Source organism: Moschus berezovskii, chromosome 22 (assembly GCF_049115385.1).
Source record: "Moschus berezovskii isolate FMDL1 chromosome 22, NW_MosBer_1.0, whole genome shotgun sequence".
NCBI classification, from domain to species: domain Eukaryota; kingdom Metazoa; phylum Chordata; class Mammalia; order Artiodactyla; family Moschidae; genus Moschus; species Moschus berezovskii.
In genome coordinates this window covers 52,641,429-52,664,694 of record NC_142481.1, presented here as the reverse complement: position 1 = coordinate 52,664,694, position 23,266 = coordinate 52,641,429, and the positions used below count along the sequence as shown (strand labels likewise).

Sequence of the window (23,266 nt, the reverse complement as noted above, 5' to 3'; positions counted from 1 at the left end):
CATGACCTGCCCTCTTGTGTTATTAGACTTTCACCAGTATTGGGCATTGGACTCAGTTTTATTTAACTGATTTGATTGTAGGCATCCCGATTGACCTTCTGCCTGTTTCGTCAGAGATGAGATTAAATGTCCCAACTCTAGTCCTCACCATAACAAAAAAAATCACCTCTACCTCTACTGTCAGGACTGCTGTGCTGCATACCTGCAAGGGAGCCACTTCCACGTGGGATGGGGTTGTACAGTGCACAACCTGTGCAACTGTACCCAGCGAGCCAGGTGGTGGTTGGGGATTTAATGCCTCGACAGTCTTAAGGGTGTCCACCAGGGGCAAGGGGATGGGAAGGAGTGTGGAAAGGGATTAGCATAGCTTCCAGGTATCATTGTGGATGTTCTGCTAGCATGAGGAGACTGGAGTGACACTTCCTTCTGCCTCTGTTGCGCCTTGGTGTCCTGTGGTTCCCGCTCAGCTGCAGCAGCACCAGTGGCCTCCCTCGGCCTGAAGAGTGGAGAGGAGTCGAGAGTTGATGTTCTTGGTTCTGCTCCACATACTTTGGCTTCTCCATCACCCTGACCCCCCTCATACTCTCTCTTCTCACCCTTTTATCTTTTTTCTCTCAACCCTGTTTTAATCAGACTCCTCGTCCAGAGTGTAATTCTTAATGGGAAGTAGGCATCTACTCATTTCCCAGATGGCCATGGGGCTGTCATGCCTGGGAATGGGGGGTGGGGTAGTTGAGGGGCTGACTTCCCCGGCCCATGGAGAATAGCGATGCTCTGCTGTAAGGGGAGGGGCCAGTGCCCTGCGGGGTCAGGTGGCCTGGGCTCTCACTCATGGACACAGCTCCTTAGGCTCAGAAGAGCACCCTTCCTGCCTGAGCCCTGACCCCTGACCCTATGCTCCTGCCCCATGGTCCCTCCTCGTAGAGTTTCCCATCTTTGCATAGAGGCTTTGCGCCATCTTCATTGCGGTCACAGGGTAGCAGTCACCGGCCCTGGGGCAGCCATGCAGGGTGGGCCTTGGCCATGAGGAAGCCAGGAGCAGAGTGAGTGGCAGAGCTGGCCCAGCCTGGCGGGCAGTGTGTGGTCAGAGGCTGCGGACCCTGCCAGAGAGCCTGAGGCCTGGAGACAGTGGAAGGGGAGCCCCAGGGCCTCCTCCTTGCTAGGTTCTTGACTCCCACTTTTCTCAGACACCGGTGGGGCCCTGGCCTCTGCAGTTGTCCCTGTCTGTAACATGCTGTGGCCTCCTTTGTCCTTGAACCTTTGGAAAGGTGGGGGACGGGATTCTCATTTCCTAGCAAATGTTCTAGGCGACCGCTAAGCGCGCACTGTCTCAGGACCCTGGGTCTCATCTCCACCAGGACAAGGTGATGAGTGTGTGTGTCTTGCTCCCCCACCCCCTCGGGTAGGCTTCCTAGAAGCAGCGCCAACAGCTCTTCGGCCCAAGAGTCCCCTCTGTGTCAGAGAGACCAGCACCTGTAGGTCAGAGCAGGGGAGGGCCGAGTGGCGGGGACACGGGCCTGAAGCCCCCCGCTGCCCCTCCTGTGCTTGCAGGGAGCGGTGGTGCCACATGACCCAGGAGGAGCGGGACGACAGCCTGCGGTTCAACGAGAATATCACCTTTGGGCAGCTGGGGTGAGTGCTGCCACCCTGGGGCACCCCGGGACGAGAAAGTGGGGCAGGTGGGGCTGGATGCTGACACTGAGGCCCAGACTCAGTGAGGAGTGGGCGCCGGGTAAGATGCTCCTGGCGGGGGCTCCACTGGGGGAGCACCACCCTTGTGATGTCCCATGCCCCTGATTCAGGGTTGTTACCACCGTGAGTTCTTAAATGTCTCAGAAGCACACGATTCACTCCATTTGGCCTCTACACCGTTTCACAGTGAGCGAAGTTGGCTGGCTGAGGAGACGATTTGGCTTTTACTTCTTTCTAATGATTCCTGGCAGGCTGCCTGTTGGGCCCCGGCTCCCTTCCCTCCCCACCCCTACCCGGCCTGGGAGGTGGGAGGGGTGCCAGCTCATGGCCATGTCCCCCTAGCACGTTCACGCACAACATGCTGGCGTTCGGGCTGAACAAGAAACTGTGCAATGACTTTCTGAAGAAGCAGGCGGTGATTGGCAACCTCGACGAGGGTGAGTGCCGGCAAGGCTGGCGGGGCTGGGGGTTCAGGAGCCAGGTGGGCTGCATGTGGGATCCCCATCCCAATCAGAGAATTATCCCTACTTTACTTAGAAATGGGATGTTAAATGTTCCTGCCTGCCTAAGTGCGTGGGACACTTTTCCTTCCATTTGGAAACCCAGTTCTGCTAGGTAGGACTTTGCTGGGGGGTGGGGAGTGGGGAGGGTTCTGCCTGGTCAGTGCTTAACAACAGGGCCCAAGTAAAGATGTAACTTGGCACTCAGACTCTGACTTTGAAAATGGACAGACTCTGGCCCCGAGTTGCCCTCCTTCTAAGTGACCAGTATATGGCCTGCCTTGGTTTCTTGAACCACACTGCCCTGGGAGGTCTGGGGGCGGGGAGGGGTGGAGGTCCTGAGGTTGGCTTTTCTAGAATCTCTGACTTCTGTAATGAAAGGAGATGCATTGCTGATGTCAACTTCCCTAATAAACAGCTGGCCTTTCTGCATCATCCCACATGATGGGTACCGAATGCCTCTTCCTTGCCCCCCAAAATCCTTCCACTTAGACATGTATTTGGCTAGATCAGTATTGTCCAAAACTCCACCCCACACCAAGTCAAAGAGGGCCAAGGACAGGCGGCCTCAGGAGGTGCCCTGGACAGCCTCACAGTCCTGTCACCAGCCCTGTCACCCAGCACAGGGCAGAGCACCGCCCCCCCACCACGTGGCCCCTGCTCAGCCCCCAGGACCCAAGCCTGGCTCCTGTGACATGTTCCTCTGTCCACACCAGGCTGCTGGGCCTGCCGGCCTGCCCTCTGTAGCATCGTTTCTGTGGGAAGATGCAGCCTGGTTCCCAGGAGCCCACCTCCAGGCTGCAGGCACACTGCGGAAGCTCGCACTCACCATGCCTGTGAGAAGACCCTGCCTGTCTGTGTTGCCCTCTCTCTCATAAGGAATAACGTTGTTTTCTCTTGCAGAGCAGTACAAGCTACTGAGCGACCACATTGAGCAGATGGCCACCGAGTAGGCCACGGGAGGTGGCCCGAGACTCCCCCAGGAGTACTGCAGCTGACTGTCACTCCCCCTGCATGACATCGGCAGCACCTATGCCGCCCTAGAACTAGCGGTTAGAAGAATCTGGTTGCCCGTCCTCCCCACCTCCCTCTGCCTGTGTCTGCTCCCCACCTGTGTGCCAAAGTGCCCCTGGGATTACAGAGCTAAAACCGAGGTGACTCTCCACACCCCCGAGTGGCAGGCCTGTGATGGGGACCGAGGGGGCACAGGAGGAAAGATGCTGGGTCCCGGGCGAGCACGTGTCCTCACAGCCTCCTGCTGAGAAGATGGGGCGTGTGGGAAGACAGGGAAGGGCAGCTGTGAGCTGGCACACATCAGGCCCACACCAGTTACACAGGGCAGTTGGGAGTGAGGATCTGGGCCCCTCCCTGCAGGGTGGAACTGGGTTCCTCCCACAGCTAAGCAGAGCGGGGACGGCCTCTGAGTGTCAGTCTGGGCTGGTACTGGGTCCCCTTTCCACGTGACAGAAAGCTCCAGGAGGAGAGAGACACTCTCTATTTCAGGGCGGGAGAGAGACCGAGGCAGTGGATGGCTTTCTTTGCTGCAGAAGGCCCAGCCACAGTCAGGGGCATGGGCATCCAGGGACGTCACGGCTCCAAGTGGCTGTGTTGGACCCACACGGCCCTCAGGTGTCTGTGTGAAGCATCTGAGATGTTCCTGGTCAGCTGACTGATTCCTTCTGGGGCAGAGAGACTTCCACCACTCGCTCCCTGGGGCTGTCTGTTCCATGATGAAGCCCAGAAAAGAGAATTTCTTCAGCAGCTTCGATACATCTGCCCTTTCAAAAAGCAAACAGTGCTGCTCTTTATTTTTAAAAGACAGAAAAATCTGTGTCAGTGTTACAGGCATCGTGGCCCAGGTGGCTTCTGGTGGGGACTGTGCGATTCGCAGGGTCAGGCCTTCCACCCCGGCTGCCTGGGAAGCCTGCACCTTCTGCTGCCCGAGCCCTCAGGCTGCTTTCTCGAGGACTCTGCAGACACTCCCCTCACCGTCTCAGGTGCTGGGAACCAGGGGTCCTCCCCGCAAGTCTGTCCAGGCACAGCTGCCCAGCCTGAGGGATTGCAGTCTGGCAGCAAGCCTCCAGCATGCTGGCTGTCCTGGCCAGCCTGGCTCCAGGGCACTGGCCTTAAGGCCAGCGGGGCTCGGTCCTTCCTGCCCTGGCCATCCATCCTGCGTTCCCGCTCCACCTCCTGCAGCATGACAAACATGTCTGAGACTCCGCCCTCCAGGCCGTACTTCATATGTTCCCTCATGGGGGATGCCTCCCTGGAACATTCCAGAAAAGAGCGAGTGTTGGTTGAGCTGAGCAACGCACGTCCTGGTGATCATAAGAAAGGCAATGGGAAACACGTGGAACCCGAGTGCACTGGTGTGAGGTGTCCTGCCAGGAAGCAGGGGCTGGGGGCTTGGGCTCCAGCAGCCCCACTGTGTTCATGATGGCATGCACACCCGTGTGTGCGCACGTGTGTGTGTGTGTGCGCGCTGGCAGTCTCTCTGGCCACATCACTATACAAAGCACAGTCACGTGGCTGGTTTCCTGTCCTGTGTGGGGGTAGGGCACGCCAGCTGGAAACAGGCCCAGTGATAGGATATGTCTCTCCTGAATACAGTTCAGAGAAATAACATCCAGCTCAAGAGTGTGCAGGCCCTCCTCCAATGCCTCCTAGAGGTGATGCTGCCCCTCCTAAGACGTTCAACAACCCCCTGATGCTCTGTGCCACCCCCCTATTGAAGTCAGGGCCATGTCCAATGAGTAGTTTGTCTGAGGCCCTCGAAGGGCCATCTCTCCACTGCGTGACATTGGCTTTCTTAGTTTTTTCTTAGTGGTTAGTTTAAATGTATTAACATTTTATTCTAAGGTGCCCAAAAGACTTATCCTTGTATATAGAAGATTTGTGTGGAAGTGTGATTCACTCTGATTTCTGGAGGAAGACAGTAGCTTCTGGGTCTTTCCAGGGGTGCTGGGGAGTAGAGGGCTCTTTCCCCCTGGGTGGGGCAAGAGGACCCATGCACACGGGGAAGGAAATGCAGCTTTGACTTCTCCAGGCTTTTCTAAGCACTTTCACTTCAGAATGATCCCGAGACCCTTTTTTTTTTTTCCATATAGGTCTCTTGCAATAGCAGTTGAAAGTAGAAACAAGGGTGGCTTTGGGTCTTTTCCCCTCCCCTTCTTCAAGTATTAATAGATCTAGCTCCTGAGAGAGTAAGTCTGACCCCAAAACTGCTGCCTGAAACACTGAGCCCCATGAGGGGACAGCACCAGAGACCACGGGCCTCACGGAGTGGCCGACGTCAAGGTGACTGGGAGGCTGCTCTGCTGTCTCCTGGTGGTGACTCTTTGTCTGAGCATGTCACCTCAGGGTGTCTGGCCAGTATCACCCGGAGGAGGCACAGCGTCCCTAGCGGAAGCCGGCCGCTTGCCTCGCTGACACTTCCTCTCTGTGACTTGATCTTCCCTGTGAGGCCCGGCCAGAGCAGACCCAGGCTGGTGCTCAGAGGTGCCAGCGTGTGGAGAAGTCTCGCCCACCACATGCCCAGGAGGCTCTGCAGAAAGCGCTCTGCTGGCCCTTCCTGTACACTCAGGAACTTCCTGTAAACTTAGACTCAGGGCAGGAAGCATCGGGTCATATCCACAAGGAGAGTTTCCCATCCCAGCATGTTCAGGGTTCCAAGCCAGAGCTTCAAAGGCCTGCATTAGCAATGACATGGCAGGTCTCCTGCTGTCTGCCCTTCAGGGCTCTGTGAATGTAATGAGCCCAAACAGCTGATTCTCCCAAGTAAAAAGTACCCTGCTTTGCAAACCGGATGCTGTTGAGATGTGGCTTTGTGTGTCTTCAGCCTTTGTTAGAGTTCTAGCAATATTGATAGGTGTTTAAGAGGGACATGCTAACATTCAGATTGTATCTGCTGTGTGTGCATGTTTAACCAAAGGCAGGAGAACCAAGTTCTGACACTGTAAGTTATTTGCACTGTGAAATGAAGTAGACAGTGATTTTCCTATTGCAAAAAAAAAAAAAAAACACCAGGCCAAGGAGCTCTTAAATTACCAAAAGGAGGACTAGAAAGAGAGTTCAATTTCTGAGATTTGTGCTCCACTGAAACCTCGGAGGGTCAAGGTCACAGGTGAGCCATGCTGGGTCAAGGATGGAGTTTGAGATGCCGCCTGACCTCTTTCCTCCTTTCCGGAGCCCATAGTCATCTCTCCCTCCCCAGTTAGATGGTGATGTCCACTGCTGTGGAGAGAAGGTGGCAGCCTTGAGGTGTGTTTTTCTGCGGGCTGTTTTAAGTGGGTTAATTTATCACCCAGAGCACTGTATCCCAGCCTCCTGACGCGAGAAAAAGATGTGTTCACACCACAAAAGAGTCTGTCAGGGGTTTTGTTGAACCCAGGTGACCACAATCAGAAGTCAGGGCCACAGCTTTGAGCCTGACCTTCCTGGGTTCACTGTGCCCTGACTAGTTGACTTTTCAGTTAGGGAGGATCCAGCAGGCCCGTGTGTGTGGTCAGATAAGCTGTGTGGCCAAATTACCTACAACTTGAGACAACTGGGCCTCATGCGACGAGTTGACTCACTGGAAAAGACTCTGATGCTGGGAAAGGTTAGGGGCGGGAGGAGAAGGGGACGACAGAGAATGAGATGGCTGGATGGCATCACCGACTCTGTGGACATGAGTTTGAGTGTACTCCGGGAGTTGGTGATGGACAGGGAGGCCTGGCGTGCTGTGATTCATGGGGTCGCAGAGAGTCGGACACGACTGAGTGACTGAACTGAACTGAACTGAGACAACTGGGCAGCCAGGGGGCGGAGTCATTTGCCAGTGGAGTGGGGAGATTGGGAGGGAAGGGGAAGGGGAAGGGCGTTGCTGCAGCCTCGGGGGAGGGGGCTGCAGCTGGGCCGTCCCAGGCTAGTCACCCGACTGGCCACTCACTTCTTCAGCCACGGACAGGGCTGTAGGTTTGGGGGTCCACAGCCCCAGGGTTCTTCTTGTTCCCCCACCCACAACCTTTTAGTTCCCTTGAGCCGCGGCTCCTACCACTCAGAGGTCCCCCACCCCGCCCCCGTCTTCCTGTAAATCGTTTATTCCTTTTTATGACTCTGGAGGGTGAGAGCTGCTTGACAAGCTTTCGACTCTACCCCCTCGCCACTGCTGCCCTGCAGGGGAATGGTGTTGGTGACAGTTCCCCTAATTGGCTGGTGTGTGAGCTCAGACCTGGGCTGGAGCCGGGCCTTGTTCAAGCTGCATGCCGCAGTGCCTCCCTGTGGCCATGTGGCCAGGAGCAGGGCTGCGAGGGCTATCCAGATAGCAGACGGGGGAGCATTTCCAGATGGTTCCATACAGGGGCACCCATCCAGGAGCACAAAGATGCTCCTCATGGCTCCCCAGGCCTGTTCTGCCGCCGTCTCCCTGCTGTCCCTCCCCAAGGAAGCACCTCAGACACGGTCTGCCTTGTCCCTAGGTGGCCTGGCTCTGGTCTGTGTCCCCAGTCGGCTGGTCGGTCTGAGCTTGAGTGGAGAGCTGGGGAGGGGACCCTCTCCTTGGCTGTGTCCCCAGGATTCAAGGGGCCCCTGGTCCTGCTGTAGAGTTCTCAGTCAGAACGGTCTGGGTTTGCTGTGTTCCCATCACTTCTTGCAGGACCTCTGTGCAGGCGGGGGTGACCTGCATCCTGACATGTCCTGCAGGGTGAGACCAGGGCGCTGTCTCCCATCACCCTCCTGAGTGGTGTGCTGAGCTCAGAGGAGGGCTCCTGCTGGTGATGCCCCTTGGAGCCTTAGGGGGGCTACGTCTGTCCTCTCCTTGGTCCAGGATGATACACTTTGTGGAAACAGAAGTGCTCAATGGGCTTTGTTCCAATGCACAGGCCCCACATGAGGGCCCTGGTCTGTCCCCGTGCTGGAGGCTTGGAGTCCCATGGACATTTTGAGAAGGACAGGCCAACCGAAGGAGATGCTCACACTCAGATGGCAGGCCCTTCCCCTTAAAATGTGTCGGTGAGAGAGCTTCATGGCCCTAACCATGGCCTCTGGGGCTGCAGAAGTGCCTCCCTTGTGCTTTCCCTGTTTCTTTCCCACCCGTTGGTCTTGGACCCAAACATCCCATTGGCCACTTCCACACATTGCCCTTAGTGACCTAGAAATCAGGGTCAGTGATTTGAGTGTGTTATGTGTACGGTTTTGCAGTCTTATATCCCATGAGGTTGTGTTCTACAAACTATGTTTTCAGGTGGAGAAAGTTTCAAGATTGAGCTCTCAAAACAGCGCTAAAATCAAAGCTGTTTCCTGTGAAGAAAAAAAAAATTCATATATTGCACCTCAGATTGTCAGAAGGTGGAAACTGAAATAAATTATCTCTAAAAAGGAAGTCAGTCTGTTGATGTTGAATTTTTGTTCTCACATACCCATGAGCACCTTTTAAAAATGGAATTTGCAGTCTTCTCACTGACAGCAGTGGCTTTTCAGAAGAAAACACTTTTTTCTGGGGTCAAATAGTCGTTTTCCCCACTTAGGCCGAGCAGCTGAGTATTATGAAGACGTGTGTGTGTCTCATGGGAAGACTAATGGGCAGAAGCAGTGTCCACTGCGTTGCCGCCAGGTGTGTGTTAGTGAATGGAGGAGCCTCGGCCCCTGGGATGCCTCCACCCTCTTCCAGCGGCATCCTGATCTTGCCTTTGAGCCCCAGCTGCCTCACTATTTGCCTCTGGGGGCCGAAGGGCTATGGGTACCGCTCCTGCCTGACAGCAACAGGACACCTTCGTCAGCCCTTATAGCAGATTCAACAGGCATGTTTTGTAAAATGGTCAACTTTATGTAAGAGACCCTGAAAGTCATGCTCCTTCTGCCCTTACTCACCCCTCCTCCCACCTTCTGGGCCCAAAGGAGGGAAGCTAGGAGTTTTGTTCTCATAGGAGAGAGCCCATGAAGCTTGGCCAATGCCCAACTCTGTAATTAGGAACAACTGGTCTTTTCCGGGCATACTGGGGCCAGAAGGGGAGGGGAGAGGCCCCTTATGCCATCAACTTACCTTTAATGAGCTCATACTATGTGCCAGGTACCACCAGGCTCCAGGACCACAAGATGAACAAGCAAAGTCATTTTCCTTCAGGAACCCTCAGTGGGGTTGAGACAGCTGAGGTTAAAAATGGTACATTTGTGTGTGTGTGTCTGTGTGTGCGTGTGTACACACAGAGTATAAAAGTATGAGATAACTGTAAAATGAGATGCTATACGCCATCGATAAGATATTTTATAAATTATGTAATATAGGAAATACAGAATGTTTTGGTTACTTTTGGAGTGAGTATCCTTCCTGGTAGAATCGAGGTGGGCTTCCCCAGGGAGGTATCTTGGAGCTGGATTTTGGGTAATAAAAGTCACTGTAGTGAGGATGTTAATCCTGTGGTGATCTCATGAGGAGGGTTTTAGTTTTTTTTAATTAAACTTTAATTGAAATATAGTGAATTTACAATGTGTTTCAGGCATATAGCAAGGTAAGTCAGTTTTATATATATGTATATAAAGTAAGTTCATCTGTATCATATTTTAGATCCCACACATGTGATATCATATTTGTCTGACTTCACTTCACTTAGCATGATAACTTCTAGTTCCATCCATATTGCCATATAAATGGCATTATTTCATTCCTTGTTATGGCTGAATAACATTCCACTGTGTAAAAGGTGATGATACATAATACATAATCCAGTCGGTGATACGTGTGCCATATCTTTACGCATCTCTCTGCAGTGGACATGCAGTGTCTCCGTGTCTTGGCTACTGTGGACAGTCCGGCCAGGAGCAGGGAGGCATGTATCTTCTGTGGCTTTTTTGGTCATGCTGGGTCTTAGTTGCTGTGCGCAGCCTTTCTCTAGTTGCAGTGAGGGGGGCTACTCTTCATTGAGGTGTGTGGGCTTCTTACTGCAGTGGCTTCTCCTTTTGTGGAGCGTGGGTGTTAGAGCGCTAGCTCTGTAGTTGTGGAACACAGGCTTAGTTGCTCCGTGGCATCTGGAATATTCCAGGGATTGAACCCATGTCCCTTGCATTGGCAGGTGGATTCTTAACCACTGTACCACCAGGGGGTCCCCACATATATCTTTTTGAATTATTGTTTTGTCTGGATATATGCCCAGGAGTGGGATTGCTGGATCTTATGGTAGCTCTACTTTTAGTTTTTTGAGGCACTCCAAACTATTTGCCACAGTGGGTGCACCAACTTACATTCCCACCCTTTTCTCCACACCCATGAGGAAGGTTTATTTTTCCCAGTTGGCTGACGAGGCGCTTGTGGTACCCCTGTGGGGAATCGAATCAGCAGCCAGCCGGCCCCAAGAGCCAAGCGTCTTTCCCAAGAGGCTGCAGGACGTCCTCTCCCCAGCAGAGGTCTCCAGGAGGCAGCGGGAGGTGTGCTGAGCCCTGAGTGATCCATCGCTCAGATGCGCCCCCCCCCTGCACTATGAGGGGTCTCCTCCCCAAATGTGCACACCCAGTGGGCTCCGGCAGGTAGCCAGCTGAGTCTCTGGACCCCACCCCACCCTCTACTTTGGTGATATGTCCCCGGTCCCAAGGTTACACACCCCACAGCCACCCTCCCTCCCTTTGTCTTTAAAAACCCTCCTCTGAAAGCCATGGGGAGTTCAGACCTTTTGAGCACCAGCTGCCCAGGACTCTGCCAAGCGCCTGCAATAAGCGCCTCACTTTCCTTCACCACAACCTGGTGTCAGTAAAGTGACTTTACCGCACACAGGCAAGTGAACCTGAGTTTGGTTCGGTAAAACACCAAACTCTCAACATTAACACAGGCTTAAACACGCTGGAGCCCTGGTCATAAGACAGGAAATGAGACCCAGTATGAGTTAGGGTGAGAGGCACCCATGTTTACTGAGCACCTGCTGGGCACCTTGGTCCCCAGGGCAGCCTGTGAGCCAAGGGATATGATCCCTGTCGTACAGATGAGGAAACCGGGACTCAGAAAACACGTGACTTGCACATGGCAGAGCCTGTGAGGGTCCAGTGTGAGCCCCATCTCCCGACTGGGGAGTTCTTGTCCTATTGATGGAGCCCCTGTGCCTGTCCCCTGAGGTCCTCCACGGGGTCCTCCTCAGCAGAGTCATCCTCACTCACTGCTTCTTTTCTCTGGCTCCGTATGGTCCTCTGAGCACTCTAAATAAGAGTAACAGTAACAATAATAATAAAATCATCATCATCACAGCAACAATAGCAGCAACAATAATAATGGTGACAAGTACTATTTACTAAGTGCTTCAGGTAGATGTGTTCACTTAATGCTACAGCCCTCTGAGGGGTTACTATCATAGCCCCACTTTGCAAGTGAGGGATCTAAGGCACCGAGCGGTTAGGCAACTTTCCCAGGGTCACGCAGCGTGGGAGCAGTGCGTCTGGACCCAGGCAGTCTGGCTTGGGACCGTACTTCCTCCAGTGCCTTCGGAGAGAATTATTCAGAAAGCATGAGACACCCCTTGTCCCCACACTGTGGTTCCCTGAGTTCGCTTCAGGAGGGTCCAGGTCAGACTCAGGGCCACCCTCCCACCCCCGCAGCCTCCTTCTCAGACCTGAATTCTCAGCTGGCCTCTGGTCTCTGGTCACTTCACCTTGTCACAGGTTTCACGCCCCACCCAGTACTCACCTGGGCAAGAGACCATGGGAGAGCTGGGGACAGGGTGGTGTCCATGACTGGTGGCCGAGCATCATAACGCCCGTAAACTCCATGCATCTTGGCTCTAAAATCCTGTCAGGAGGGTTGGATCTGGTCAGGAAACAAAGTGGTGGGAGCAGGAAGGAAAGACAGCAGAACCAAAAGGCTGGTGCAGGGGTAACTGCTAGGACATCCACCTGCACCAGGTCCATCTGGAGCCTCCTGTTCTTTATGCCATATGATCTGCAGCAGACTGGTATTAGTGGGTACTATCATCACATTTTACAGTTGGGAAAACTGAGGCCCAGAGAGGCTAGGTAACAAGTCCATAGTCCCACAGGATGGGGACTCCCCCCATCACCAAAATAGAGATGAGTGAAGGCATCAGAGCCTGGCCAATCTTCACTGACCCTCCTATGATGGTTTTAAAGCTCATCCACAAATTCTTTGACTTCTCCCATCAGGAGCTGGACTATAATTTTCCTCCCCTTGAATACGGCCTTAGTGACGCACTTCTAAGAAACAGAATGTGGCAGACCTGTCAAAAAAGGTGACACAGTGTCCACTCGGCTCTGTCTCTGATGCTCACTCTTGGATCAGCTGCCATGATGTAAGGAAGCCTACGCCCCATGGAGGGGCCATGGGCAGTTATTCTGGCGCAGACCCCACAGCAGACCACACAGGGTGGGCCTTGTGGGGGTACAGCTCATGCACTTTTCCAAGGCTCCCAGCTCAGAAGGACTCTCCTATCTTGGAAGTCTTAATAATTACTGAACAAAGGGCCAGTGTCTTCATTTTGCCCTGAAAAGTGAATCATGTCCTGGACCCAGATGACAGCCACACATGAGCCAGGAAGCCTTTGAAACCACTCCAGCTCCAGCTCCAGCTCCAGACTGGCTGAAAGACCCAAGTGATGACGACCCAGCTGAACCCGCTAACCCTAGAACCACAGAAGATAATTGTTGAAGACAATCGCTGCGCTGCTTTCACCACGAGGCATGGCACGGGACGTTATAGATAACTCAGAAGGCTAATGTTAGATCTTAATCACATCAGATAAGGACCATAAGCACTTAGTCTACATGCAAAGTACAGCAGGGATCAGCCTGGAGATGCTTTTTGCTGTTGTTTATTCATTTGTTTTTAAGCACCCAGGTGATGGTGATACTCACGAATGGCCCATAAAGATGGTGTTGGGGAAATTTTCCACCTCTGGTTCTGTGCCCAGGGGCAGATATTTAAAAGAGTTAATTAAAACCAGCCTTCAAAGTTCAAGAAATTACAAAATATTGCCAACAAAAACTGATTCTATCAAGATAAAACCAACTACTCTGTCACAAAAGAATTAAATAATGCCATTTGCAGCAACATGGATGCAACTAGAGATTATGATACCAAGTGAAGTAAGCCAGAAAGAGAAAGACAAATACCATATGATATCACTTCTTTGTGGAATCTAAAATATGGCACAAATGAACCTATCCACAAAACAGAAACAGACTCACAGACGTAGAGATCAGACTGGTTGCCAAGGGAGAGTGAGATGGGGGAGGGATGAATTGGGACTCTGGGGTTAGCAGAGGCAAGTTATTATATATAGCATAGATAAACAACAAGGTCCTACTGTATAGCACTGGGAACTGTATCCAATCTCCTGGGATAAACCAAAATGGAAAAGAATATTTTTAAAAAAGAACGTATGTGTGTGTAAATCTGAGTCACTTTGCTGTACAGCAGAGAATTGGCACAACATTGTAAATCAACTACACTTCAATGAAAAAAGAAAAAAAAAAAAACAACCCAATTCAGCCCTACCCCATAAATAGGAGATGGGGTGTCTGTGACCCACCTCCAGATCTTTCTCCAGGTCATAGCTCTCCAGAGTCTGGAAGGCACTGGAATACACCTCCAATGCTTTGGCATGGAAGACCATCTCAATGGTCACAAAGTCCGAAAAAATTTTCTGTGGGGAGAGAAACGCAGATCACATAAGTAACGCTGTCAGAAGGAGTGTTCTGGGCTTACCTCAGATGTGGACCAACCAGGGGGCAAGGTGGGGAATTTCAATATATTATTTCTAATTATTTTTGTTTGAATTGTTAATGCATTCCCATAGTTCAAAAATTGCATAGGGGTTGTTCCAGAAATGTGTGAGGTCATGTGAACTTTCTGAAGGGTGTCCTTTTCTCAGCTCTTGTCCAGCTGGGCTTCCTCACTCAGCCCTTGTTTCTCTCACTCCAAGGACTGGTGTTTGCAAACTGACAGCTGCCTCTGTCACCCACAGACTGGAAGTGGGCCTTACAGGATGGGGAGGAGGTGCTGCTGGTAAGACACTGCCAGGTCCACTGGCCCCACAACCTGATGGACCAATTTGTCAAAATGTTATTAGTGATAAAAAGAGTTTCGCTTCTCTAGATCAGATGGCTCGGCTCGGCTCAGTAAACTCTCGCAGAGCTCCTGCTGCGTGACTGGCTCCGGTGGGGGCTCCTCCTCTGTGCAGGGCCCGGATAAGCTCCGACTCTGTGTCATGTCCAGCACAGTCTCTTACTGCGTCTCAGGCCCCAGTGGGGGTTTCTGCTGTGCCGTGAACCCAGCACAAGCACCTACTGTGCACCAGACCCGAGGGGAGGCACCTACTGTGTGTCAGGCCCCTCCTACTGCTGTGTTCAGTACAAGCTCCCACTGTGAGGGAAGCATCGTCAGGACACATGCTTGGCGTTGGGGCGGGAGACCCGCAGTTCGGGAGCTCGCCTCTCCCGCTCACTTGGGCAGCAGCCGGGGAGGCGGGCCAGCGGGAGCCGCAAAGCCACCTGGGAGAAGAAAGGCCTGAGGAGGCGAAGGGCCGGCTGGAAGCTTCTGCTTCCCGCCTCCTTCCCTCGTGCCCTGCCGGAGGCAGTGCCGGCGGTCAGGCGAGGCCTCCTCCTGCCCTTCACTGGCGCGTGGCCCCGAGGGAATGCCGTTCCCGCTCAAAACTCAGTTTCTTCATCAGCACGGGAGGGACAGGCGTGGCCCCAGTCACAGAGACCTGTGAGAGGTTCAGTCAGGGCCGCGGCCTCGACTTGCTGGCGCCTCGTCGACGCCGGCCTCACCCCAGGGCCTGTCGGGGATGCGGATTCCCGGTCCACCGGGGCCCACTGGCTGCGACCGGCAGCGTTTTAAGGAGCCCTCCAGGGGATTCCTGACGCCCGCTCGGGTAAGCGAACCCCCCTGCTTGGAAGCGGGGCTTCCGTTCTTTTCTCGGCGTCAGAGTTCATTTGTAAATATTTCATTAGAAGTGTGACGTAAAACCGACAGAACGGTATTGATTATTTCCAGTTTGGGTTTTCATCTCTTTGAAAATTTGTTGGTTCGGGGAAGTGTCTCTTACAGACAGAACCCCCCCAGACGCGAAGGACGCCCGCGTCGCCCCGCGCGCTTCCGCTGGCCCCTGACCGTGGAGAATCGTGTGCTCGTGCGCTGGCCACAGCGCACCAGGAGTCGAATAGGGGCGTGCTGCTGGTTTGAGGTTCTGCCTGCAACGTGCATGCTTGAGCAGTCATTCTCAGGTTTCACTCGCTTCATTCCTTCGTTCTTTCATTCATGTCCCAAACGTTTACTGAGCACTCCCCGAGTGCCCGGCCCTGGAGCTGATGCCCGGGACCCAGGAGGGGCCCGTAGCAGGCAGTGCCCCTGCCTGTATGGAAGGCAGGCATGGAGCGGCGAGTTCTCCCGGACTCTCCACCACCCCATCAAGGGCTCCGCATGATCTGTCTTCCCCAGGGTGTCAGCCGTGTCAGGACAGGGCCTCTCTTGGCTGGCTGTGGTGTCCCCAGCCTCAGGCATAGCGCCTGGCACATAGTCAGTGAGTATTCAACATGTGTTAGATTCACCAGTGAATTAAAGATACAATGAACACAACCTCAGGGATAACAGACCTCCCCACCCCACGCCCCAGCCAGGGAGTGGATCAGTGTGTGTTAACAGTTGATCAGACCAGGTCTGGGGTCCAGGTGAGTTTTTCTGAAGGACAAGGAGGTGTGGACTGTATGCAGAGTAATGCCAGAGCTCCTCGGTGGAGGACACAGCCTGTGCAAAGGCCCTGAGTTATGAAAGGCCTTGGTGCACATGAGTTTGGAGTGGTGTGTCCAAGACGAGCCTGGAGGGCTGGACTGGGGTTTTCGGGACCTTGGAAGGATTTCAGCTTTTCTTGGAAGAAGGGAAGCACAGAAGGGCGTTAAATCCACACCAGTGACAAATCAGAGCTGCCTTTTGTGAGATTCCTGGGGCTGCAATTTGGAAGATGGATTAAAGGAGGGGTCAAGAGTGGGTGCAGGGGCCTCTGTGACCATCTTGCTCTTGAAGACCCTGACTCCCTGGGGCCTCTGGTAAGAGCTGGGGTGCTGGGCCTGTCTGGGTGGGGTCCGGGTGGAAGGAGGAAGGCTATGTGTGACTGGGGCCTCACGGAGGAAAGGAGGCAGTCAGGGCGAGCCCTGAGGGTCCTGTGTGGAAAGGCAGGGGCCTGGGAGAGACAGACTGCCCAATTCTCCTGCGGGCAGGGAGCCAGCCGGGTGTGAGAGGCAGGGCTGCCAGTGCTGGCTTCCGGGCAGACAGCTGTGCAGGACAGCTGCCCAAGCAGCCGGCCTCTTACCTCCCACAGCAGGATGAAGCCAGGATTTACTGTTCTGGGAGTCAGGGCCCTGAGAATTGGGCAGTCACAAGGTCACACACACACACTGTCACAGGGAACACATGTGCACTCACACAGGTGCAAACAAATACACAGACATACATGAGAAAACATACCAAAGCTCACACACGAGACTTCCGACCAGGGACCGACCACCCCTACCTGAATGTCCTTCAACTTCTGCTTCTGGAAGGTGTCCACTATCTCCTCCAGCTGGTGAGAGGTGCGGCTGGCATCCACTGAGGCCCTCTGCACGCTGGTCTCTGCCTGGCCCCAGAGATAGAAAGTGTCATGGGGACTCCATTCTGGATCATTCTCTGTTCCTTTGCCCGACTTTTGGGCCGGCTGTCCTGTGTAATGGGCGTCTCTTGCCAATCTGGTCATCGAAGGAATGGCCAAGTAGGACCACAGCAAAAGGGGCAGCTGCCACTTGGACAGACCCTCTTAGCTGTGTGACCTCAGTCAAGTGGCTTAACCTCTCAGAGTCTCAATGTACTTGCCTGCAAACATGGGTCAGTAATAAGGCTTGCTTTGCAGGATTGCTAAGAATGAAAGAGTGGGTGCGGCTGAGCTATTACTCTAACCTGTTAGGTACTCCACATTTGCTGATAACTAATCCTACATGTGGAGCAATTTTAGTAGATTACTTTATTGGTTGCTTTGATTGAATCTCTATGGCCTGACTCCATGGCAGGCCTGGCACGTGAAGGAGCACACAGAGCTGAGTTGGGGTTGGCCCCTTAGCTCTCTGTGACCTTGGGCAAGTCACCTTTCTCAATTTCCTCATCTGAAAGTGCCTGCCTTCTACACGCAGTAAGTAGGGAACTGCAACAAGGAAGCAGGCTGTGATGAGGAGTGACTCCTCGACTTGCCTGAGTAGCACTGCTGATGGGACAGAACCCAGGTCTCCCAAGTCCCAACAAATGGCTTTCCCAACACCTCTGACCCGCCCATCCTGAGCTCAGGGCCCTGCGCACACCTGCCCGGGTAGAGCTCACCTTGCCATTTTGTGAGTCTATTCATTACCTGCATGTGAGCCTGCCTTCCTCACACAGATTTGTGACGCTCACCTGAGACTGAGAACAGTTTTGTTAGGGATCCAGGTTAACCAGCATCCCCTGGGGTGGCCCACGCAGCCCCCACCCAGAGGGTGCAGTGACACACTGCCCCAGCCCCCCTGCCCCCCAGCCCCTGCCTCGGGAGGGATACGATGGTCTGTCTATCCGAAGGGGATTTCTGCCTCAGTTTCTCCAGTTTTTCCAGTTGTTTGATCTCATTGTTCCGGACACTTTTGAATTTCTTGATCTCAGCCTAAGGAAGGAGGAGGGTGGTTTCCTGAGGTCCCAGCCCAGCCAGTGTCTCCCTCCCTGTGGCCCACCCCGCAGCGCCATGCCCTTGCTCACCCGGGTCTGCTTTATTTGCACTCCATAGAGCTTCAGGGGGTTGACGACCTTGGTCTCCAGTCTCTCTACCTGGGGGCACATAAACACACACACAATCAGAGCAGGTGGAGCTCGAGAGATGCTGAGAGGCTGTGCGGTCCCTGGCCTGCATTTATAGTGCTCCGACTGCATACCCAGGACTGTACAGTGGGCCATCCCCCAGCCTTGGGGTTGCGAGCACCAGCCTGGGTTCAGGGCTCTGCCTCCCAAGAGCACGGTTACACATTTCCTCTCAATGAGCCCTGTTTCCTGGCCTGTAAAATGGGTATAAGGAGTGTACCTGCCCAGGGTTTCTTAGCAACTGGGTGGGACCCAGTGCATTTTATTTCTCCAGACTGCCTTAAGTTGTCACCAGGGAGGCTGACAGATTCACCTGGAGCACAAACTAGCAGAGAATCCAGAGTGGACCACGCTGTGAAGCCCCAGGGACTGGCAGGGTTGGTGAGGGGGACACTTCATGCCCCTCTGTGTGCAAGCCAATGCTAGACACTTAAATAAACATTATCAGTAACAGTCCAGTTAAAGCTGGTGTGGATTAAGTGCTTACCCTGTGGATGTCACACTAAGCAGGCGTAGGGGTCCCTCCAAGGGCTTTTCTTATAACCCTGATCTCCAGCCACCCCCTCTCCAGAGGTTCTGACTCAGCAGGTCCAGGGCATTGCCCCAAATCTGCCTTTCTAATAAGACCTGAGTCTGGCTTGCCAGATGGGCCAGGGGAGCTAGAATCCCTACCCAATCCTTTCCTCCTCCTCCATCAAGGCTTGTGGCTCTTCTAAATGCAGATCTAAAAAAAAATAATAATTTCCCCAAATGCCAAAAGGGAAAGGAACATTTTCCCCTCCCTTTCTGAATAGCATTTCTTTGGAAAAACTTGCAGTTATAGATCCTTTCTCTGTCCCTTTGAGATGGATGTAAAACATTTTAAAAGGTAAAGAAGCCTCTGGCTGGTTTTACAACCAGGCCAGGCCAGTCATCTCTGAACTGTAAACATCAGGAGGACAGTGTCTCCAGGAAGCTTGCCTGGCACCTGGCTCCAGGCTGTACCTACCTGCGTGTTAGAGGTTTTAGTTTTCTTTGGATAAAGATGATTGGCCAGCCCAGTTGGCCCCCTGATCACCAGGTGGAATTAGGAAGTCCTCTGTGACAGAGGCGCTGTCCCCTTCCCTGTTCTCAGGGCATCACCTCCCTGAGGACAGTTATCTCCTATCTCCAGAGAGTGTGCTTGGTGGGGAGTGAGGTTTCTGTTTTTACCATCACTTATCCGATCACCTGCGACATGCATTGTCTTCTGGTTTAATGCTTATTCGATAGAAAAGCTGTTTCTGTCTTCTCTACCACAGCAGAGGGGATTTGTTTGGGCTGGCTGGAGATTATTATTTTTATTTTATTTCATTTTACTTTCAATCCCAAACTCCTAATCCATCCCTAAACATTGATTTACAATATTGTTAATTTTTGCTCTACAGCAGAGTGACTTGGTTACACATTCTTTTCCATTATGGTTTATCATAAGATATTGAGTATAATTCCCTGTGCTATACAGTAGGACCTAGTTGTTTATCTATCCTATATGTAATAGTTTGCATCTGCTAATCCCAAATTCCCAATCCATGCCTCTCCCACATCTTCCCCCTTGGCAACCACAAGTCTGTCCTCTATATCTATGAGTCTGTTTCTTTTTCGTAGATGTTTATTTGTGCCATATATTAGATTCCACATATAAGTGATATCTTATGACACTTATCTTTATCTTTCTTATTTCACTTAGTATGATAATTTCTAGGTCCATCCATGTTATTGTAGATGGCATTATTGGTGTTTTTAATGGATGAGTAGTGTTCCATTGTATATACACCACATGGAGATTTCCATTTTTAATTCTTTCCCTGATTCCCTGTGTCTTTCTTGTCTTGCACAAGCCTCCAGGCTCTCAGTTCTATAAACTGAGATTTGACCCTGGCTCCTCTGGGGATGTCTTTGCAGGAGATGCATACACTAACTGTGGACCCCACCAGGCTGCGCCAACCCTCAGGCTGCCCCCCCCAACCCTGAGCAGTGGGTCCTCCGGAGCTACCTGCTCACCTCAGCTTGCCTATAATCTTGCACTTTGGCCAAGTCCTCAGCGAAGTTCCTCAGGGTGGCCCGCATCTCTGGGTTCTCTGTATTGGCGAAGTTGATGAGCTGTTTGACCAGCTGGTCGGCCTTGTCACGCAGCCGGGCTGTCTTGCGGGTGTAGGCGGCCAGCAGTGAGCAGAACTGGCTGAAGGACTTCTCGGCATTGGTCACTGTGTCCTCCATCACCCGCACTTGGCAGTCCCTGGGGAGGCAGGGGCCTGAGGGGCTTTTCTGGGCAGTGACACCCAGCCAGGTCACTCAGTGACACAGGGATCACCCACCCACTGCCCTCCTCCTCAGTGGCAGGCCTGGCCCAGGTGACTGCTCCCCAGGATAATACCCGCAGTCTCTGGGTCAGGCCGGCAAGGCAGATGCCGGAGGCCAGAGGGGTCATGGGACTGGTCAATGGCCAGGCAGGCATGCAAGCGTGGGTTTGTCTCCTAACTTGGCCTTTCGCACTGTGAGATCCTTTAGAGGGGCTTTATCTTCCTAGTAGAATTGGTCTGTATTCCAGTCATCCTGAGGGGCAGTGACCTCTTTTCTATGAAATTCCCTGATTCTGTCTTTTTCCTGAGCTGTTGAAATTCTCTGCCTTCTCTGCATCATAAAGCTTGTTATTTTTGGAATTAATAAACTTTTTTTTTTTGGGGGGAATAGTTTTAGGTTTACAGAAAAGCAGTGGAAAGTACAGTGTTCCCACAAACTGTTCCTTAGCACATGGTTTCCCCTGTTATTAGCAGCCTTCCTTTCACGCAGGACCTTTGTTACAAAAGATGAACCAATGGTGATACATTCTTATTAACTAAAGTCCCTCATTTCCATGAAGGTTCCTTGTTGGTGTGGCACATGTCATAGGTTTTGACAAATGCTCAACGCCCTGACTCCAACTATCACAGCATCCTAGAGAAACTTCACTGCCCTAAAGACCCTGAGCTCTGCCCTTGGGTCCCTCCTGCCTCTCGCAGCCCTGGACCTTGTTTGTCCTTGTAGGACACCATTTTTCAGTACTGATCACTTCCTGTTGTGCAGAGGGGTGGGGGGCGAGGGCCTGCTGACTCATTTTGTATGTGCTGCTAGCCGGCAGCCTGCCCATCAAAGGTGTTCCATGAAGAAGTGCGGAGTGAGTGAGGCCCTGCTGTGTTTTGTCTTCCCGAGACAGCTGAGTGACGCAGCCGCAGACACGCCTCCCTCCCTCTCTGCTGCACCCTCTCCTCACCCCTCGTCCCAGGTGGCTGTTGCCCCAGCCGCCTCTGCGTGCAGTCCTCTAATCGTGTCTCTAAGGCTGGAAGCTGGGGGGAGGGCTTTTTGTCATCCTCAGAAACCCTAACTGGTACAGTGCCCATCATGTGCGTGACCATGCAAGCAAGGTAAGTGGAGGCCAGAGAGGTGAAGGTCACACAGCCAGCTGCATTCTCTGTCCCTCCAGGTGGAGTCCTTCGACCCCCTCAATCAGACTCACCTAGGGCACAAGTTAAGCCTGCAGAATCCCAGCCACCCTCTCCCAGGCTTGTGACCTAGACTCCCTGTGAGTGGGGCCCAGGGGTTACATTTGTAAATTTTTGCAATCCCCAGAGGAGCCAGGTGTGGGAACAGCTGGCTAAGGGACAGGCAGGTTGAGAAAGCAGTGATCGAATCAGGCTGCAGGCAGTGGGGTTGGGAACAGTTCCACAGAAGGAGTGATGCCTGGTGGGGTTTTGAAGCATGAAAGGGTTTCCCAGCATGAGCTAGAGAAGTTGGAGTGGACCATGTAAATTTAGCTACCCCAGGTCTGTGGGCAAAAATGCTGAGGGAGTAGATGGAGGCCAGAATCTGGAAGCCTCCATGGTCCCTTGACCTTGAGGTAGGTGTGGTGTGGGTGGGAGAGCATCTTTACCACCACCCCCTCAGCAGTCCAAGCAGCCTGATCTGTCTCAGTTAATCTGGCTCTGAGAACCTGGCCGCCCCCCTCCCTCTCAGTTGGGGCCAGCGCGGAGCTGCTTACCTGGAGAGAATGATGTTCATTGTGATCAGAGGTAGCAGCTGTCCTGGTCTTGGGGAATAAGGGCAGGGCCCTTGGGGTGCCCCAGGCCTGGGAGAAGTCGCATGGGGCTAGGTACAGCTGTGTGGTCCTGGCTCAAGGGACGCTGCTACTTGGTTGCTGGGCAACGTGGCTGCCCACAGTAACCCTGGGAGGAGCCTCTGCTGGTCACCAGGGCAACCTCTCCTGAGGCCAGCCTCCCCAGGTGGGGTTAGGAGGCCTCACCCTGCCGTGCACTGGCCCAGGTAGGGTCCCAGAGAGGCCCCTGCTGTGGTAAAGACAGAAGTTCTTGTGGACCTGGCAGTGTGAGGGCTCCCCCAGAGGTGCAGGGACTGGGTTTAGGGCTATTGGCTTGGGATGCAGCCCTGGGCCTAGCTGTGTTCATGGGTCCTGTTACTGGGACTCCTACCACGGGAAGGCCGCCCAGCCCTCCCCAGGCTCCTGAGAGACTTGGCTACTCTGGAGAGGTGTGTGAAAAAGCACAGAGGGAATGTGGGGGTCCTGAGGACTTGTTGCTGAATGGAGGGGAGATATAAATGTCTTAAATATGTTAATCCTCATTTTTGCTGCTTGTTTCCCCCTTGTTTTCAACTTACTTTTTAGTTTTATAAGAACTTACTTTTACTGTTAGAAAAGTAAGAAAACAAAGATAACACAAAAAGAAACAGATACAACAGCACACATTAAATTGTACTAAGTAAAATGCATTTTGCTAATTGTTAGATTTGTGCATTTCAGTGCCTCTACATTTTACCTAAAGAAGTATGAGGCTAACACCCACAACAATGATAAGAGATTGGATGGGAAGAGGTGAAGGCAGAAAAGCAGAATGTTGGTAACTGTTACCATGGGGGACCCACTGCCCAAGTCTGTTCACTTGTATATGCCTGGAGGTCTTCATAATGAAGAGCGATCTTTTTAAAAATGTATATGAAAGTAAGGACGTTACTTTTGTTGAAACATGGTAGATTTACAGTGGTATGTTAGTTTCTGGTGTATTGCAGAGTGATTCAGCTATCAGTTCAGTTCAGTTGCTTAGTCGTGTCTGATTCTTGGCGACCCTATGTACTGCAGCACGCCAGGCCTCCCTGTCCATCATCAACTCCCGGAGTTCACCCAAACCCACATCCATTGAGTCAGCGATGCCATCCAACCATCTCATCTTCTGTTGTCCCCTTCTCC

At 52.8% G+C, this 23,266-nt stretch overlaps 2 protein-coding genes across 5 annotated transcripts in view; one reads left to right on the top strand and one right to left on the bottom strand.

Moving 5' to 3' along the window:
• The window catches only part of KIAA0513 (KIAA0513 ortholog), a 57,741-nt gene extending 51,743 nt beyond the window's left edge, over positions 1-5,998 (top strand). For all 4 annotated transcript variants that reach the window (XM_055413015.2, XM_055413014.2, XM_055413013.2 and 1 more), the window contains 3 exons: positions 1,552-1,632; positions 2,035-2,129; positions 3,096-5,998. In XM_055413015.2, the coding sequence (XP_055268990.1) occupies positions 1,552-1,632; positions 2,035-2,129; positions 3,096-3,145 (226 nt within the window). In that variant the 3' untranslated portion in view covers positions 3,146-5,998. The remainder of the gene's footprint in view (positions 1-1,551; positions 1,633-2,034; positions 2,130-3,095) is intronic.
• A 5,216-nt stretch (positions 5,999-11,214) lies between these two features.
• CIBAR2 (CBY1 interacting BAR domain containing 2) lies at positions 11,215-22,177 on the bottom strand. The gene is made up of 9 exons (XM_055411137.2): positions 22,049-22,177; positions 20,035-20,269; positions 17,914-17,982; positions 17,720-17,821; positions 17,581-17,586; positions 16,673-16,777; positions 13,694-13,807; positions 11,836-11,937; positions 11,215-11,351 (listed from the first exon to the last, which is right to left on the bottom strand). Exons 1-9 carry the CDS (start codon positions 22,066-22,068, stop codon positions 11,238-11,240), a joined length of 867 nt encoding a protein of 288 aa, XP_055267112.2. The 5' UTR covers positions 22,069-22,177; the 3' UTR covers positions 11,215-11,237.
• Positions 22,178-23,266: the final 1,089 nt, after the last annotated feature.